General features: G+C 49.4%; 7 protein-coding genes across 7 annotated transcripts; 5 read left to right on the top strand and 2 right to left on the bottom strand.

The window, feature by feature from the left end:
• Positions 1-173: 173 nt before the first annotated feature.
• N7511_010844 (Gfo/Idh/MocA family protein) lies at positions 174-1630 on the top strand (the record flags this gene model as incomplete). The annotated part of the gene is made up of 5 exons (XM_057133221.1): positions 174-197; positions 248-410; positions 463-1161; positions 1222-1312; positions 1366-1630. 5 exons carry the CDS (start codon positions 174-176, stop codon positions 1628-1630), a joined length of 1242 nt encoding a protein of 413 aa, XP_056981209.1.
• A 145-nt stretch (positions 1631-1775) lies between these two features.
• Positions 1776-2372, bottom strand: N7511_010843 (uncharacterized protein; the record flags this gene model as incomplete). Its single annotated transcript, XM_057133220.1, has 3 exons — positions 1776-1790; positions 1845-2083; positions 2177-2372. 3 exons carry the CDS (start codon positions 2370-2372, stop codon positions 1776-1778), a joined length of 450 nt encoding a protein of 149 aa, XP_056981208.1.
• A 321-nt stretch (positions 2373-2693) lies between these two features.
• Positions 2694-4190, top strand: N7511_010842 (FAD-dependent oxidoreductase; the record flags this gene model as incomplete). Its single annotated transcript, XM_057133219.1, has 6 exons — positions 2694-2733; positions 2782-2819; positions 2876-3169; positions 3223-3520; positions 3570-3854; positions 3916-4190. 6 exons carry the CDS (start codon positions 2694-2696, stop codon positions 4188-4190), a joined length of 1230 nt encoding a protein of 409 aa, XP_056981207.1.
• Positions 4191-4854: 664 nt separating this feature from the next.
• Positions 4855-6320, top strand: N7511_010841 (O-methyltransferase; the record flags this gene model as incomplete). Its single annotated transcript, XM_057133218.1, has 4 exons — positions 4855-5447; positions 5497-5582; positions 5639-6198; positions 6252-6320. The coding sequence occupies 4 exons, from the start codon at positions 4855-4857 to the stop codon at positions 6318-6320; spliced, it is 1308 nt and encodes a 435-aa protein (XP_056981206.1).
• A 153-nt stretch (positions 6321-6473) lies between these two features.
• On the bottom strand, positions 6474-6921 carry N7511_010840 (EthD domain-containing protein; the record flags this gene model as incomplete). The annotated part of the gene is made up of 2 exons (XM_057133217.1): positions 6474-6734; positions 6787-6921. The coding sequence occupies 2 exons, from the start codon at positions 6919-6921 to the stop codon at positions 6474-6476; spliced, it is 396 nt and encodes a 131-aa protein (XP_056981205.1).
• A 530-nt stretch (positions 6922-7451) lies between these two features.
• N7511_010839 (type I polyketide synthase) lies at positions 7452-14350 on the top strand (the record flags this gene model as incomplete). The annotated part of the gene is made up of 6 exons (XM_057133216.1): positions 7452-7780; positions 7834-8128; positions 8189-9392; positions 9447-11728; positions 11789-12562; positions 12611-14350. 6 exons carry the CDS (start codon positions 7452-7454, stop codon positions 14348-14350), a joined length of 6624 nt encoding a protein of 2207 aa, XP_056981204.1.
• A 361-nt stretch (positions 14351-14711) lies between these two features.
• Positions 14712-15658, top strand: N7511_010838 (Short-chain oxidoreductase; the record flags this gene model as incomplete). Its single annotated transcript, XM_057133215.1, has 3 exons — positions 14712-14882; positions 14932-15193; positions 15273-15658. 3 exons carry the CDS (start codon positions 14712-14714, stop codon positions 15656-15658), a joined length of 819 nt encoding a protein of 272 aa, XP_056981203.1.
• Positions 15659-16187: the final 529 nt, after the last annotated feature.

Here is a 16187-nt window from a genome sequence, read left to right as displayed (position 1 = left end):
AAAGAACAACATTGGAACAGGGCGATAAGATATGACGGCTATTGAGCTTCAAATGCCGGAAGAATTTATTCCAGCAACTAAACCGCTCGCTTTCTCGACTTTCTCTTCTTAAAAGTCCTCATTCCCCAGAAATCCCCGGGTTGCTTAACTTAAGTATAATCCTGATTGACATAATGGCTCCTCCTAGCGTTTTGATGGTATGAAACGGCACTCACACGCGGTAGATGCAAGCTAACCGATTTGACAGGTCGGCACCGGCGAGTACACCACTGGCTTTGTCGGTGGTGGTGCGTCTGGCTCAGACAAGAAAGTTGGCGTGGTAGGTCTCACACTGTTCGATCTGCGCCGAAGAGGAAAGGTGGGCGACCTGAGCATGGTCGGCGTGTCGGGCAAGAAGTTCCCCGGAATCCGTAGGTTGCGCCAACAGGCTCCGGCGAAGAAAATCACTCACCAGAATATTAGGCGACCACTTACACCGCAACATCTCACAAGTCTACAACAATCTGGACACCTCTTTTGCCTCATTCCCCGCAGATGACCAGACCGATCCTGACGCCTACAAAACCGCCATTGATGCCCTTCCCCGTGGCTCCGCCATCACAATCTTTACCCCCGATTCAACCCACTACCCAATTGCGTTGTATGCCATTGAGCGCGGGCACCATGTGCTAATCACCAAGCCAGCCACCCAGCGCCTTGGCGATCACCTTTCTCTCGTCGAGGCCGCGCGCAAGGCCGGCGTCTTCGTCTTCATTGAACACCACAAGCGCTTTGACCCCGCATACTCCGATGCGCGGGCCAAGGCGAAGACCCTCGGCGACTTCAATTACTTCTACAGCTACATGAGTCAGCCCAAGAGTCAGCTCGAGACCTTCAAGGCCTGGGCTGGCCGTGATTCTGATATCTCTTACTACCTGAACTCTCACCACATCGATATCTGTGAGAGTATGGTCCCGGAGTACAAGCCTGTGCGGGTCACAGCCACTGCTTCTCAGGGCACTGCTGCTTCACTCGGCTGTATCCCCGAGACCGAGGATACTATTACTCTGTTGGTTGAGTGGCGCCGCCGTGATGACCCGTCTAAGATTGCTACTGGTGTCTACACTGCTAGCTGGACCGCTCCTCAAAACGCCGGAGTTCATTCCAACCAATACTTCCACTGTATGTTCACTTTTTCCCGACTAAGAGTCGTTCTCAACCCATTCTAACACATGGATCCAGATATGGCCGCCAATGGTGAAATCCGCGTCAACCAAGCTAAGCGAGGTTACGATGTGACTGGTGATGACCAGGGTCTGATCTGGGTGAACCCGTAAGAGCCCCCGGTATCTATTCTGCAAGTTCAATTTCTAACATAAAACCCAGATTCTACATGCGTTACGCTCCCGATGAAGAGGGTAACTTCAGCGGACAGACCGGATACGGCTACATCAGCTTCGAAAAGTTCATTGATGCTGTGACTGCCGTGAACGAGGGCCGCGTGACCCTTGATCAGTTGGATGCCCGTCCTCTGCCTACTCTCCGCAATACTATTGGCACAACTGCTATCTTAGATGCTGGACGCAAGTCGCTGGATGAGAGGCGGCCTATTGAGATTGTGTCTGAGGGAGATCACTGGGAGCTTAAGTAATTTCAAATGATATGAATAGCTAGAATGATATGAATAGCTAGAATGATATGAATAGCTAGAATAGTGGCGATGACTTACGAGAAAGCCAATACATTAAATACCAAGCCAGGTTAATGTATCGAGTTTCGCAACGAAGAATCCCCCTCTAGGCTGTTGCGACCTTGGCCAAAGTTAGCACCGAAAAGACCTCCGATCAGCAGTAACAGAAACTCACCTGCCAGTAGTCGAGATAATCAATGTTGCTCAAACTCCGCGGTGTCGCCCATGCAGTAACATTGTTCAACCAGTCATACGTCGCTGAACCGGTCTCAAAGGTCGCCTCAACATAGGGAATGGCCGCTCTCTCGGTGACCAAGATATTAGCCCCATCACTCGTCTGCAAGACAAAGCTCGCCTCGACCTTGAGTCCACTGGCACTCTTGACACTTATTGCCGTTCCAGTGACAACAGTTCCTGCATCATATCATTGATTAGCCTGAAGATCTAGATTGCATTATAGAACATTTGCTTCTATCTATGGATGCCAGATGAGACTGTTTCACTTACCAGAAATCTTGGAGCCCGAAAACGAGCCACCAGTGATGGCCTGAACCGCCTTTAGACCAGTCGAAGAACTTTCAATGACCAAAGCCGAGCCTTTGTTGATAGTTGCACTGTAGAGAAGAGTCAGAGCCGGAGGAGTCGGCTTACTACCGAGGGTCGAGACCGCGAAGGCAACAACAGAAAGGAGAGATAGCTTCATATTGAGTTCAGGGGTGGGAGATAATGCACGATTTTTGCTTGCATGAGTTGTATGCAAGGCACACCCCCCATTTAAAGAAATTAATTCTTAGTGACTTGCTCTATGCAGGTGAGAGCGCCTGAGTGCGTAGTATACGCCCCGGACCCCGAAATCCGTGGGGCCAAGACCGGCACCCGAAGTGCATGAGCTGATGCGATCAGTTCGGCGGAACTTACATACTGTAGTTTACCTGGACAAGAGTCAGATCTTAGATATAGATTGCATTCTGGCCCTGGACTGTGAGAGGGTGACCAAGACGGCTTCTTTACTCTCAACGTCAAAATGGCCTCGACTGACTCGCAAGTTATTGTTATTGGAGCCGGTAAGTTATGATAATTGGTACTCAAGCATTGAAGCTAATCGCAATTAGGTATAACCGGACTCCTGACCTGCCAGGGCCTCAAGAAGGTTAGCCATATACATCCCCTTAGCCCTAACCCCTATCTGACAGCAGGCTCATCCAGGCCGGGATTCCTTATTCCTGCTTTGAGCGTGATGTGTCCATGAACTACCGCAGTAATGAATGGACGATGGCAATTCACTGGGCCCGTCCACTCTTGGAAGATATCCTGCCAAAGGAAGTCCACGACAAGTTCCCCACGATCGCTTGCAATCCAGTTGCAGGTATTCATAGCGGCCTGTATCCCATCATCCACGGTGAGACCGGTGAGTTGATCACTGGAGTTCCCTACACAGAGGGATTGCGCGTTCCGCGAAGCCGCATGCGCGGCTTGTGTGCTGAAGGAATCGACGTCCAGGTTAGTATACTCGTACATGCCTCCCCCCAGAGACAGTAATTAATAGAAACTAGTACGGCAAAACCCTGGTAGACATTGCGTTCAACGAGAGCGGAAAAGGTGTGATCGCCACCTTCGCAGATGGTACAATCGTCTCTGGATCCATGATCCTCGGCGCTGACGGGCCACGATCTCGAGTGCGCGAGACCGCCATGGGAGATGCCAAGCTTGCTGCCACGACTTCATTCCCCATCTTCCACACTAACATGACGGTGTGCTACAACGATGCCGAAAAGGCAAAGTATGTGCGTGAGAAGTACCCGACCAGTTATCTTGCCTTGAGCGATAGGTCCTTCCATGCATTCCAGTCTAGTAAGTATCCAGCATCTTCGTACGCCTTCATTCTCTTAACACGCGATAGTCTCGAGCATGCCTGATGGTCCCGATCACCCCGAGTCTTGGATCTTCCACATGGCCATGGCTTGGATGGGCGAGAGTGACAACACCATGTGCTACGCCGAACGACTTGCTCTTATCAAAGCGCGTGCAGATGGGCTGGGAGAGCCAGCGCGCTCTGCATTCATGTGGATGCCTGAGGACACTGAAGTGCACAAAGCAGATATCAGTTACTGGATCAGTCAACCGTGGGACAACCGTCAGGGTCGACTGACACTTGTTGGTGATGCGGCGCATCCGATGCCCCCCTGTGAGTGTATCATGGAACGTTGTGTTATTTTGGCTCTACTAATAGACTTCTCACATCCTAGATCGCGGACAAGGGCTCAACCACTGCATTAACGACGTGTCTAAGCTCCTGAAGGGGCTTATTGCAGTCCACAGTGGAGAGGCTACTCTCTCCGAGACCATCGTAGAGTACGAGGCTGAGATGATTCCTCGAGGAAAAGAAGAAGTTAGCTGCTCCGTTGAGAATGGTAAAATGTTGCATGACTGGAACAAGGTTCAGGAGAGTCCCGTTTTCCGGCGTGGATTCAAGCCCATGGATGGACATGATACTCGACAGGAGATTGCACAGACGTCTTAGATAAGACCGGAGATGATTCCATAGAGATTATATTGTGATATTCATCATTATATTGGTTGTCTTGTCAATTATGTTTCGGATTTCAATCGAGTCTTTGCATCTTAAACAATATCATCCGTGGTGTTTCTATCAGTAATCAGCGAAGAAATGTGAATGAGGAATTGAGTTTTACACAGAATGACTCTATATTTAGCATTGACTATGTTCAATTAAGCGGGTATCGCTTTTCTTGCGGATTGACATAGGACACGATCTATACTGTCGATCACTATACTGTAGATCACTAACATTAGTAATGCAAAGCTAGAGCCTACATAGTACCAATTTCAAAGCACAAAGTGTTCCTTGCTATGATTCCCAACAATGAATTATTGGAGATTCTAGAAAAGGTCCCACGCTCTAATCCGTCATTTGCGGTGCTTACTTTTTTCGGCCCCGGCGCCCGAACCCCGTGCTCCCGACGAAAGGAAAACTTGCGACACAACGGAAGTCGGTTGTCCGATTAAAGCGATGATAGTCTAAAGGGGAAGATTTGAGACCGATAATATGTTGGGATTCTATCGTATAAGCCCTGAAGGAGCCTGTTGCTTTGCCCTTGTACTAGCTTTTCTGCTATATTGTTGCAACCCCAAGAAGTCTCAAGATCTCGCAAACCCAGCCAATCATGGATGAAAACACTCTCTTGAAGACTGCCGAGGATATCCTGGCGAGCACATCCGAACTATCGGAACAATTGAAAGATAGCAACATTGCTCCCCCAAAGAACCTTGATATAGGCGCCACCTCCAATCTCTGGACCACACACGATGAGAAACTCGATGCCCTGAAAGCCAAAATTACAGCGCTCACTCAGAATCTCGGAACACTCCTCGAAGGCCCTCACGGCTTCCTGCACGAATATGTATCCGTCAATTGGGAACACGGAGCGCTGTACACGCTACTGGATCACAATGTCCTCGAACACATCCCTCTAGACGGATCGACCATTCCCATCGCGAACCTCGGACAGGAAACTGGCTTGCCAGCCGACAAGTTGCTCCGTATTTGCCGGCTTGTCGCGACAACTGGAATCCTACGTGAGCCTACCGAGGGCGAGTTTGGACATACGGCGATCTCGGAAACTCTAGTCAAGGATAAAGGCTACAAAAGCTTTATTGGATTTCAACTCTTCGAAACGCGGGTTGCGAGTGCCCATTTGGCTGATTCGCTGCGGAAGCCAAATCCTTTCTGGACAGGAGAGGCTGCGTTTGAACTTGCGTAAGTGATGCGCTACTCGATGGATTTCGTGATCTGACGAATAAAACAGTTGGGGGATGCCTATGTATGATTGGCACAGGAAAAATCCCGAGAAGGGTAAAAGGTTTGCAGCGGCTATGGGGAGCGTGTCAAAAAGTAGGTGTAGTATGACATCTTTTGTTGGATTGCGTTGTACTAACACCGAATATCAGGTCTTGATGCTGGAAATGACATGATCATGGATTGGATCAAAGAGTCCAGCTATGTTCAGAACGGGAAGACACCATGCATTATTGAAATCCAAGGCAAGACCGGAGCTTTCTCGTCTCAGCTAGCGACACTGTTTCCGAAGATCCAGTTCGATGTCCAAGACACTTCGGCTGATTTGATCAGTCGAGGACAACAGCTGTTGGAAAGTGAGCTGAAGTGGCAGGTAATCTTATCCCAAAGGGATATTTTTGCCCCCAGGAAGATCGAAGAGATCAGTAATCGCCATGATGCCACCGTCTTTCTCTTGCGAGGAGTGTTGTGGAATCACCCGGACGAGGAGGTTCTCACGATATTGCGAAGCATTTTGCCGGCAATGAGACATCATACCAAGCCTCGCATCCTTATCAGCGATCTGGTCTCTCCTACGTGGTCGACATTTGAGACTCATGTGGAAAGAGCATTCCGGAGAAGAGATGTGACGTTGATGACAATGCATAATGTGCAGCAACGCACATCCATTGAATGGGGTCAGCTCATTCAATCTGCTAGTCCCGAGTTCAAGGTATTTTTTTCCTCCCAGTATGCTGTGAGAACTTCAATTAATCAAATGTGCAGATCAAGTATGAACAGAGATTTACGTCTCATAGCTGTCGGGGCTTGTGGGAAGTCCAGTTAGAGGATTAATACGAGCAAAGTCAGAAGATTCGTGTATTTAGCTATTCTTGATTAAGGGATGAGTCGAGAGTTTGGCTATCCACGCAGGATTCCATCATGAAATCGAGCCACCTCAAATGACAACTATTTCAGATTCATTGCCTCCCATCAAAAAAGGCCCATTTAGGATACAACTTGTCCACTCGCAACATGAACCTCATACCATCCCATTGCAAACTTTGTCTTGGGGAAGTTTGCAAAGTTGGCGTGGTCTGGGTTCACCACGTTCAGGAAGTGAGGGTCCTCCCTCACACGCAAATAATCCTGGACATCGTTGAAGACGATACGGACAAGGGCGTCACAGTCGGCGATCTTGTCATCTGGCATCTGATCTTTATAGATGGTGCTCATGAGTTCAGCCTTGGCTGCGGATGTGTTGTGTTGCTTTGGGGATGTTATTTCTTCATGTTTCTATATGACAGGAACCAACTCATACCATGGTGTACGAAACAATGTCGTTCTTGGCTAGTAGTGCCTTGAGATGAGCAGAGTGCACCGTGCTGATATAGCTGTGGTAGTCCTCCTCGCTCATTCCATCCTTTCTGTATCCGAAAACGGTGAATGCGAACATAATGTCGATAAGGCAGTGATGGAGAGAGAGGCTGAAATGGAAGATATCCTGGAGATGGGACTGAAGTGAGCTCACAAGGTAAACGCCTGAATAGATAGAGGGTCTTATACCGCGGTGGACGTACTTTTGAGCTTGACCAATCCACGGGAAACTAATTAATTTCCCAGCCAGGCCTCCAATAAAGCCTGTCCAATCGGCCAAGAGTCTGAGTGGCAAGAATCTTACTCATACAGAAGTTGCAGCAATTCGGGCGCCGAAAATCCTTGGACCTGGACGAAAGTCGAGCGATACGGGCGCGATCACTCCGGAGGCTGGGTGTCTTCTTTTCATGCCAGATTCTAGATCTTACCAGCTGGAAAACTTGTCTTCGGGCCCCGTGTCCCGAGTGCTTATTCCCGATTCTCGGCAGATTGTAGTGCCAGATACTACGATGTATATTTAAAAACGAGCTGTGTGAGGGTCTTGCTCGCATTTCAGAGTAGACTATTGCAAGGCATTCCAATAGTCATTCGCTTTACCAATATCGTTGAATGCCAGCCATGGCAGTCACTGTGATGGAGGGCGAGAAGCCCACAGAACAGCGTCAAGTCATCCTGTTTGGTGACTTGAGCCTGGTCAATCTGGAAGACTCCTTCAAGCGCCTTTTGCATGTCAAGACCAACCCGCTTCTTACTTCATTCTTTGATCGAGTGAATTATTCGTTACGAAGACTACTGGATGAGCTGCCTCTAGAACAACAAGATCTTATCCCTCATTTCACTACCCTCGTTGACCTCATCTCAAGACTCGGTGAGACAAGCGGAACTCCAGTGCTTGCATTCTTCCTTCTCAGTGTGCAGCAAGTGGCCCAATGTATTGTGTAAGGAACCATTTTCATTACCTCGCTCATTTCAATTGCTAATCATCAGATAGATATTTCTCGCACGGGTCTAGGACCTTCCCTCCAGCAAATACCTGTCTCATTGGTCCTTGTACAGGCGGGTTTGCCGCATCAGCCCTAGCTTGCTCCTATAATCTGTCAGACTTCGTCACCAATGGTGTTGAAGCTAGTATTGCGGCCTTCAAAACAGCTTTGCTCTCCTTCCTTGTTTCCCAAAGCTTTTCGTCTCGCTCTCAGTCAGACAAGTTCTCCTCATGGTCTGTCGCCGTGAGCTCTCGGGGAGACAAGAGCGTTGAGGAAATGGCACGGGAATACATGGCCGTCAAGGTATGCTTTCTCAACCCAGATATCGCAAAGTATGTAGTACTTACCTTTCATGATTTGTAGACACCCCTTCGTGATTCAATTCTTTGGAAAAGTGCCGCTACTGCCGGTCAGACGGTCACGCTAAGCGGAAATCCCTCAGTTTTGAAAGAGTTCTTGGATACAAACTCGACCCAACTAAAGTATAAATCACTGGAGATTGAAACTCCCTATCATGCAGCACACTTGTTCTGTGAAGCGGATGTCGAAGAGATAGTTGGACAGTTAGCGGACACAAAGACAAACGAGCGCCAACCTCGATTGCCTCTGCTTTCCTCTGCCACTGGACGGGCACTTTCTGCTCCCAGCTTTATTGCTCTACTGCGCTCTGTCGTGCATGAGACTCTTTTGGAGCCCGTTCGATGGGACCTGATTCTTGACTCGTGTCGGGCATGGTCAACACAGGGGGGTGCTCAGGAATGTGCAATCCTTCCATTCTCTAGCAATGCGGCCACAATGATCGCCTCCGAGCTTACGAAGCAAAAAGATCTCCAAGTAACAATCAGTGATGTGACAGGTTCCGGCCGGATAGATGAGCAGAACTTGCCCACAGGGCGCTTTGATCAGTCGAAGATTGCCATCATCGGATATTCAGGTCGTTTCCCCTCCGCAGAGTCCAACGAAGCCTTTTGGGAACTCCTTAGGGCTGGCCGAGATGTCCATCGCGAGATTCCAAAGGAAAGATTCGACTGGGAGAAGTACCATGACCCGACCAGCAAAAAGAAGAATACTAGTCGTGTCAAGTATGGATGCTGGATTGATGAGCCTGGTCTCTTTGATACCAAATTCTTCAACATGTCTCCCAAGGAGGCTGAAAACACTGATCCAGCTCAACGGTTAGCCATCACAACCACATACGAAGCCATGGAGATGGCTGGTATGGTACGCAACCGCACAGCGAGCACGCAGCAGGACCGCGTGGCTGTCTTCTTCGGCACGACTAGTGATGACTACAGAGAAGTCAACAGCGGTCAAGACATCGGAACATACTTCATTCCTGGTGGCAATCGAGCTTTTGTGCCTGGCCGTATCAGCTATTTCTTCCGTTTCTCCGGGCCTAGTCTCAGCGTCGATACCGCATGCTCATCCAGTTTTGCTGCTATCCAGGCTGCATGTGGCTATCTATGGAGAGGAGAATGCGATACAGCTATTGCTGGTGGCACCAATGTACTGACCAACCCGGACAACTTTGCAGGTCTAGATCGCGCTCATTTCCTGTCGACGACTGGTGGGTCTATTCGATCTATAACGTACGATTAGAAACTGACAGGACATGTGTTAGGAAACTGCAATGCCTTCGACGATGAAGCCAATGGATATTGTCGATCCGACGCTGTCGGATCCGTTATTCTGAAGCGACTCGAAGATGCTGAGGCGGACTGTGACCCAATATTCGGTGTCATCCTAGGGACCAACACAAATCATTGTGGTCAAACAGAGAGTATCACCCGACCCCATGAGGGTGATCAAGTCAGCGTTTTCAAGAATATTATGCGCCACTCAGGTATCGATCCCACTGATGTCGGCTATGTTGAAATGCACGGCACTGGAACGCAAGCCGGAGATGCTACTGAGATGAACTCAGTCCTGTCAGCATTTGTTCCTGAGTACAAGAGAACGCAGATGCGTCCAGAGCGGCCACTATATCTGGGCTCCGCCAAGGCAAACATTGGACACGCTGAGTCTGCATCGGGTGTCTCTTCACTGATTAAAGTCATGATGATGATGAAGCACAACGAGATCCCACCTCACTGTGGTATCAAGAATCGCATCAATCATAACTACCCACTTGATCTTGCTCAGCGAGGTGTGAACATTGCTTTCGAAATCAAGCCATGGCACCGTGAGGATGCTCCTTCTGGTCGACGTGCAGTGTTCCTGAACAACTTCAGTGCAGCTGGTGGAAACACCGCTATGTTGGTGGAGGATGCGCCAGTTCCAAAATCAATGGAAAACATGCAGGATGCGCGCTCCACACAGCTCGTCACTGTTTCCGCCAAGTCTTCAAAGTCATTGTTGTCCAATGTCAACTCTCTTGTCGCATCCCTTGAGGCAAAGCGCACACCTGTATCGGCTGCTATCCTTTCATACACTACAACAGCCCGAAGAATGCATCACAACTATCGCCTTGCTGTGTCTGGTTCTGACCTGCAATCTATCAAATCGGCTCTCCATTCGTGGGTGCAGGAGAATCAATCAAATATTTCTGACTTGAAACCAATCCCTGCCAGTCCTAAGAAGCAGGCACGACTGGTTTTCATGTTCTCTGGACAGGGAACCCTATATGCGGAGATGGGCAAGCAGCTATTCACCGTGAACGATGCCTTCCGCACCACCCTTCTCAAGCTCAACCGCCTAGCTCAAATTCAAGGCTTCCCATCATTCCTCGGTCTCATTGATGGGACCGTCACCGCAGCGGAAGTTCCAAATGTCAGTGCGGTCGTATCGCAGCTGGCTCTTGTCTGTGTCCAAGTTGCTCTCTTCGAGCTTTGGAAGTCCTGGGGCATTGCTCCAGCAGCCGTAATCGGCCACAGTCTCGGTGAATATCCTGCTCTATATGCAGCAGGTGTTATCGGGACAGCAGACATGATCTACTTGGTAGCAACGAGAGCAGCACTGCTTGAGAAATTGTGCACGCGCGGGACACACTCGATGCTTGCAATCAAGGCATCCCAAGATGTGGCCAATGAATTGATGAGAGCCTCACTTGTGGGTGATGAGTGCGAGATAGCTTGTGCAAACCAGCCTTCAGGCCATGTGATTGCCGGTCCAGGAGACAAGATTGCAGAGATCTCGCGACAGGCAGCACAAAAGGGAGTGGAAGTGGTGAAATTGGATGTTCCATTCGCCTTCCACTCCCCTCAGGTGGAGCCTATATTATCAGCATTTGAAGAGAGTGCATCGCAGGGAGTGGTATACAACCCTCCTGCCATCCCGGTCCTCTCGCCACTTTTAGGAAGGGTTATACCTGCTGGAGAGCAAGGTACTTTGACCTCTCAATATCTCTCCTCCGCTTGCAGAAAGCAGGTCAACTTCACCGAGGCCCTCTCCTCTGCTACGGAGTTTGCAGACCTTGACCGTACGATCTGGCTTGAGATCGGTGCTCATCCTGTATGCAGCGGCATGGTCAAGGGTTCAATTGACTCGCGCGTGAAGACCGTTGCAACCCTGCGTCAGAAGGTTGATCCATACCAGACCTTGACTGCCGGACTAAAGACTTTATACCTGGCAGGTCTTGACATCAACTGGAACGAGTATCATCGCCACTTCCCAGCAGCCCATCAAGTCACCGAGCTTCCTAGATACTCATGGGATTTGAAGAACCATTGGATTCCATACCGCAATGATTTCCTTCTGACAAAGGGTGGAGAAGCCCCCAAAGAGGTTGCTCCACCACCACCGGCTCCTGTACGAAAGTATCTCTCTCCGTGTGCGCAGCAGATAGTTGAGGAGACTCATGGCACCGACCGTTCATATATGATGGTGGAGTCCGATATCTTTGACGAGAGATTGCTTCCTGTGCTGCAGGGACATCTTGTCAATGGAGCAGCTCTGTGTCCATCGGTAAGTTAACTCTCTTGTAGTTCGATCCTCAGGGAAGATATGGCTAACATCTATTTCTAGTCAATGTACGCTGATCTTGCTTTCACCGTGGCTGAATACCTGGTGCGCCATTCCCCTAACCAGCTCCCACCTGCTACTACCGGCCTTGATGTGGCAAACGTCAAAGTATTCAATCCTCTCATTGCCAAAACCAATGAAACCTCGCATCTGTTCCGCTTCTCAGCAAATGCAGACTGGGCTGCCAATCGTATTGCTATGGAGATCTTCAGTGTCAACGCTACAGGAAAACGCACAACAGCACATGCCAAGTTTGAAGTCAATGTGTTCCCGCAACACCAATGGCTAAAGGAGTGGAAGCGCAACACTCATTTCATCACAGCGCGCATCGATGCCCTGAATGCTAGCATTCACAATCCAAACACAGAAACGCATCTCATCAAGCGTGGACTAGCTTACAAGCTGTTCGCTGCTCTTGTTGATTACAGTAAAGACTACCAGGGCATGTCGGAGATCATCCTTGACAGCAATCGACTGGAAGCGGTATCTACCGTTCAGTTCCAGATTGGCAAGGAGGAGTTCTGCATCAACCCACGGTGGATTGATAGCCTGGGTGGTGTGGCTGGGTTCATCATGAATGCCAACGATGGAGTCAGCAGCAAGGATCAGGTCTTTATCAACCATGGGTGGGAGACTATGCGCATTGCGGAGCCCTTCCAGGAAAAGAAGACTTACCAGGCCTACAACCGGATGCAGTTGGTTGAGGGCACAACTTACGCTGGAGATACGTATATCTTGGACGAGGGTCGTATTATTGCCGTCTTTGAGGGTGTTACGGTTTGTCTATCTTTTCATGATTATTCACTGCAAGCTAACTTTCCCTAGTTCCAAGGCGTTCCCCGTCGTGCGCTTGACCACCTCCTCCCAGGAAACAGCCCTAAGCCCAGCTCAGTGGCCAAGCAAGCTTCTCCTCCAGTTCCTGTGAAGCAAGCTCCCGCAAAATCAGCCCCATCACCGCCTGTCCGTCAAGCTACCTCCAAGCCAAAGCCAGTTTCGCAGTCCTCCTCGAATGTGTTCAATCGCATTCTAGCTTTAATAAGCGAGGAGGTGGGTGTTGGAATGTCCGATCTTACTCCTGATGCCGAGTTCGCAAATCTTGGAGTAGACTCCCTTCTATCTTTGACTATTACTGCCAAAATACGGGACGAGATGGGTCTTGACTTCCCATCATCTTTGTTCGTTGACGAGCCTACAGTGGGTGAACTTCGAGCTCTAGTGGCAAACACAGAAGAAGAAGAAGAAGAAGATACACCCAGTGGCACGTCAAGCGGCGAAGAAGACTATTTTGCTGAATCCCAGGCCTCCAGTCGCGCCACTTCCGTGGGAGTCTTGACCCCAGACGGCGATGGATCTTCGTCTTCTTCTCCTGAAAGTGCGAGGGTTGCCCTAGTCCTGCGCCAGGTCATTTCTGAAGAGACCCAGGTTGCTATGGATGAGCTCAAGTCCCACACATGTCTAGCGGATATCGGCGTGGACTCACTTCTTGGGCTTACCATTAGTGGTAGACTCCAGGAGCTCTTGCAAGTTGAGATTCCAGGCAGCATGCTGATGGAACTTGAGACAGTGCAAGAATTGGAAGAGGAACTCTACAATGTTATGGGTCTTGAAAAGCCACAGGCAAAGCCTAGCGTCTCCCCATCCAAGCCTCAGATTCCCTCGATTTCTCAAGTCAAGTCCATCCCAGCCACAGCGCCCGGAAATGCGAATTCGTCTCTCCCCCAGGCGACTTCGATTCTCCTTTCCGGCTCGCCCAAAACTGCCCAGGTGATTCTTTTCCTGTTCCCCGACGGCTCCGGATCCGCTTCGTCCTATGCAGCGCTAGCCCCAGCCGTGACTCCCAGCACCGTGGCCGTGTACGGGTTGAACTGTCCCTGGCGCAAGACAGCCACCGAGATGACACGTTTGAAGATCACCATGTCTAGCATGGTCGCTCAATACCTCCCCGAAGTCCAGCGACTCATCCAAGGAGCTCACGCACAAGGCAACACAAAGGCATCCATCGCACTCGGAGGCTGGTCAGCCGGCGGAATCCTTGCCTTCGAAGCAATCCGACAAATGAGCCAGCAACAAAACACAGCCAAGATCTCCCACCTCGTCCTGCTAGACTCGCCCAACCCAATTGGTCTACAGAACCCACCCAAAAGGATGTTTGATTTCTTCGACAGCCTGGGAATCTTCGGCTCAGCACCGACTAAGAACGGCGTCAAGCCCAAGACCCCAGAATGGCTGCTCGAACACTTCAATGCGTTCATCACTATCCTGGACGAGTATGAGCCGTCTCCACTGCCAAATGCGCCAGCTTCGCTGATGATCTATGCTCGCGATGGAGTGTGCAAAGATCCTAACGGGCCAAAGATGGAGATTCGGCCCGATGATCCACGGGAGATGATCTGGTTGTTGAACAATCGTACAGATTTCTCTGCAGATGGGTGGGCTAGTATTGTTGGACGAGAGGGGCTGAGTATTCGAGTACTGGATGAAGTGAATCATTTCACATTGATGGACAAGGGACCTAAAACGGTCGAGATGGGAGATGCTGTGGCTGGGTTTTTGAATCGAGGCTGATGCTTGAAATATATTCAGTTTGCGAGATACTATAGAATGTTCCAATACTCTTATTTCAATATTTCAATATTTCAGAAAGAAATGCATTGTTGAATTTACAACGCCTTGAGTATTTAACTAACTGCATGTTACATGACAAAGTTGGCTAGGGGTTTTAGCTGTGATACGACATGCTTTCTACCCTCGCATCGTTCTTTTCCCAACTAATCTATAGCAAGCCAGATTAAATGCGCAAACTCCGAGTCTGACAACAAAAATATCCGGGTTTACTCAAAGTTCGCGGCATTAGGGCACCCTTAACTCCGACGCGTGATTGCTTAAAGTTCAGATATGCTCTCTATTGCTGCATATCATCAACATCATGATGGCAACTCCCAAGCTCACCTGGCTTATCACCGGCTGCTCTTCCGGCTTCGGTCTCTCCTTGACCCGCGCCGCCCAGGCCGGCGGACACAAAGTCATTGCGACCTCGCGCAATCCATCGCGCACACCCGACCTCGTCACTGAGATCGAATCCAAGGGAGGAAAATGGGTCCCCCCTTGATCTCGATAGCAGTGATTGCGGCAAAATCGTTACCGAGCTGGAAGCTAACGGCCACCACATCGACGTCCTAGTCAACAATGCCGGTTATTGTACATTCGCCCCCGTCGAGACCTTCGAAGAAGACGAGGTACGATCCCAGATGGAGACTATGTACTTTGGTCCCTTGCGACTTATCCGGGCTGTGCTGCCTCACATGCGCCAGCGAAAATCCGGGATTATCGTGAACATGAGTAGTGGTGCTTCACTGGATGGCATGCCCACTATGGGTGTTTACGCCGGAGCAAAGGCTGGCATGGATGGTATGTATCAGGACAAAGAGGTTTCTTTTGTACTTCAGAGGTTCCATTCAAGAGGGATAGCTGACTCTGATTTGAATAGCTCTTATCAAGGTCCTCGCTAAGGAAGTTGCCCCATTCAACATCCGTACTCTGACTGTCATTCTCGGAACATTCAATACTAGTTTTTTGAACTCGATCGTTCTAGCGAAGACCGCCTTACCCGAGGATTATAAGACGACCGTGGTGGGGCAGGTTCAGGATCTTATGGTCGATGGGAAGATCCAGATCAACGGTGATAAGGACAAAGCGATGCAGGCTTTATACCAGGTCGTTATTGGCGAGGGAGTGGGTGAAGGCCACCAAGCCGAGAAGCTTCTCCCTCTAGGGAGTGACATGACCCCCCGCCTGGAGGGAGTCCGGGATTATCTCGGGAATGCTTTGGAAGTGTTTGGCTCTGTGACTAACAGTGTGAACGTCGACAAATAATGATGCCTGAAGAACCTTCTGGTCTTAGAAAAGAACTTTGATATGAGTGGTTGTTTTGATGTGTTTTGGGTTTTGTTACCTGATGATCAATTTACTAGATGCTCATAAAATGGTTAGTCTAGAAGTAAGACTGTAGTTGCATTTCATAAGTTGAAAAGCTCTATAAAAACGGTCGAACAACTGAGGGCAGGGAAATTTTCTATGATTGGTTGATTTTATACGTACCTTCTCAGTAACAGCGGGTATAAAGAGACTTGTTCTATTTATATATCCCAAGTTTTCAAAAGTTAGACGGTAACTGATTCCTTTGAGAGTGGAAAGTAAGTAGTGGAAGGCACATGAGGCTTAAATATGCATGGCGATGAGAGCTACTCAATGTTCGTCACATTCTATGAAACGTCACTTTCATAAAGATTAAATAGAAAGAGCCCCAGAAGAAACCGTGCGGATAAGAATAGACAACGAAGAGTATAGACCGAAAGAGTCAGGGCGCATGTGATTCACCAACGCCTTGTATAAACCCGGAACA

Source organism: Penicillium nucicola, assembly GCF_028828085.1.
Source record: "Penicillium nucicola strain IBT 29836 chromosome Unknown utg000010l, whole genome shotgun sequence".
In the NCBI taxonomy this organism is placed as follows: Eukaryota; Fungi; Ascomycota; class Eurotiomycetes; order Eurotiales; family Aspergillaceae; genus Penicillium; species Penicillium nucicola.
This window is presented reverse-complemented; position numbering and strand designations above follow the sequence as displayed.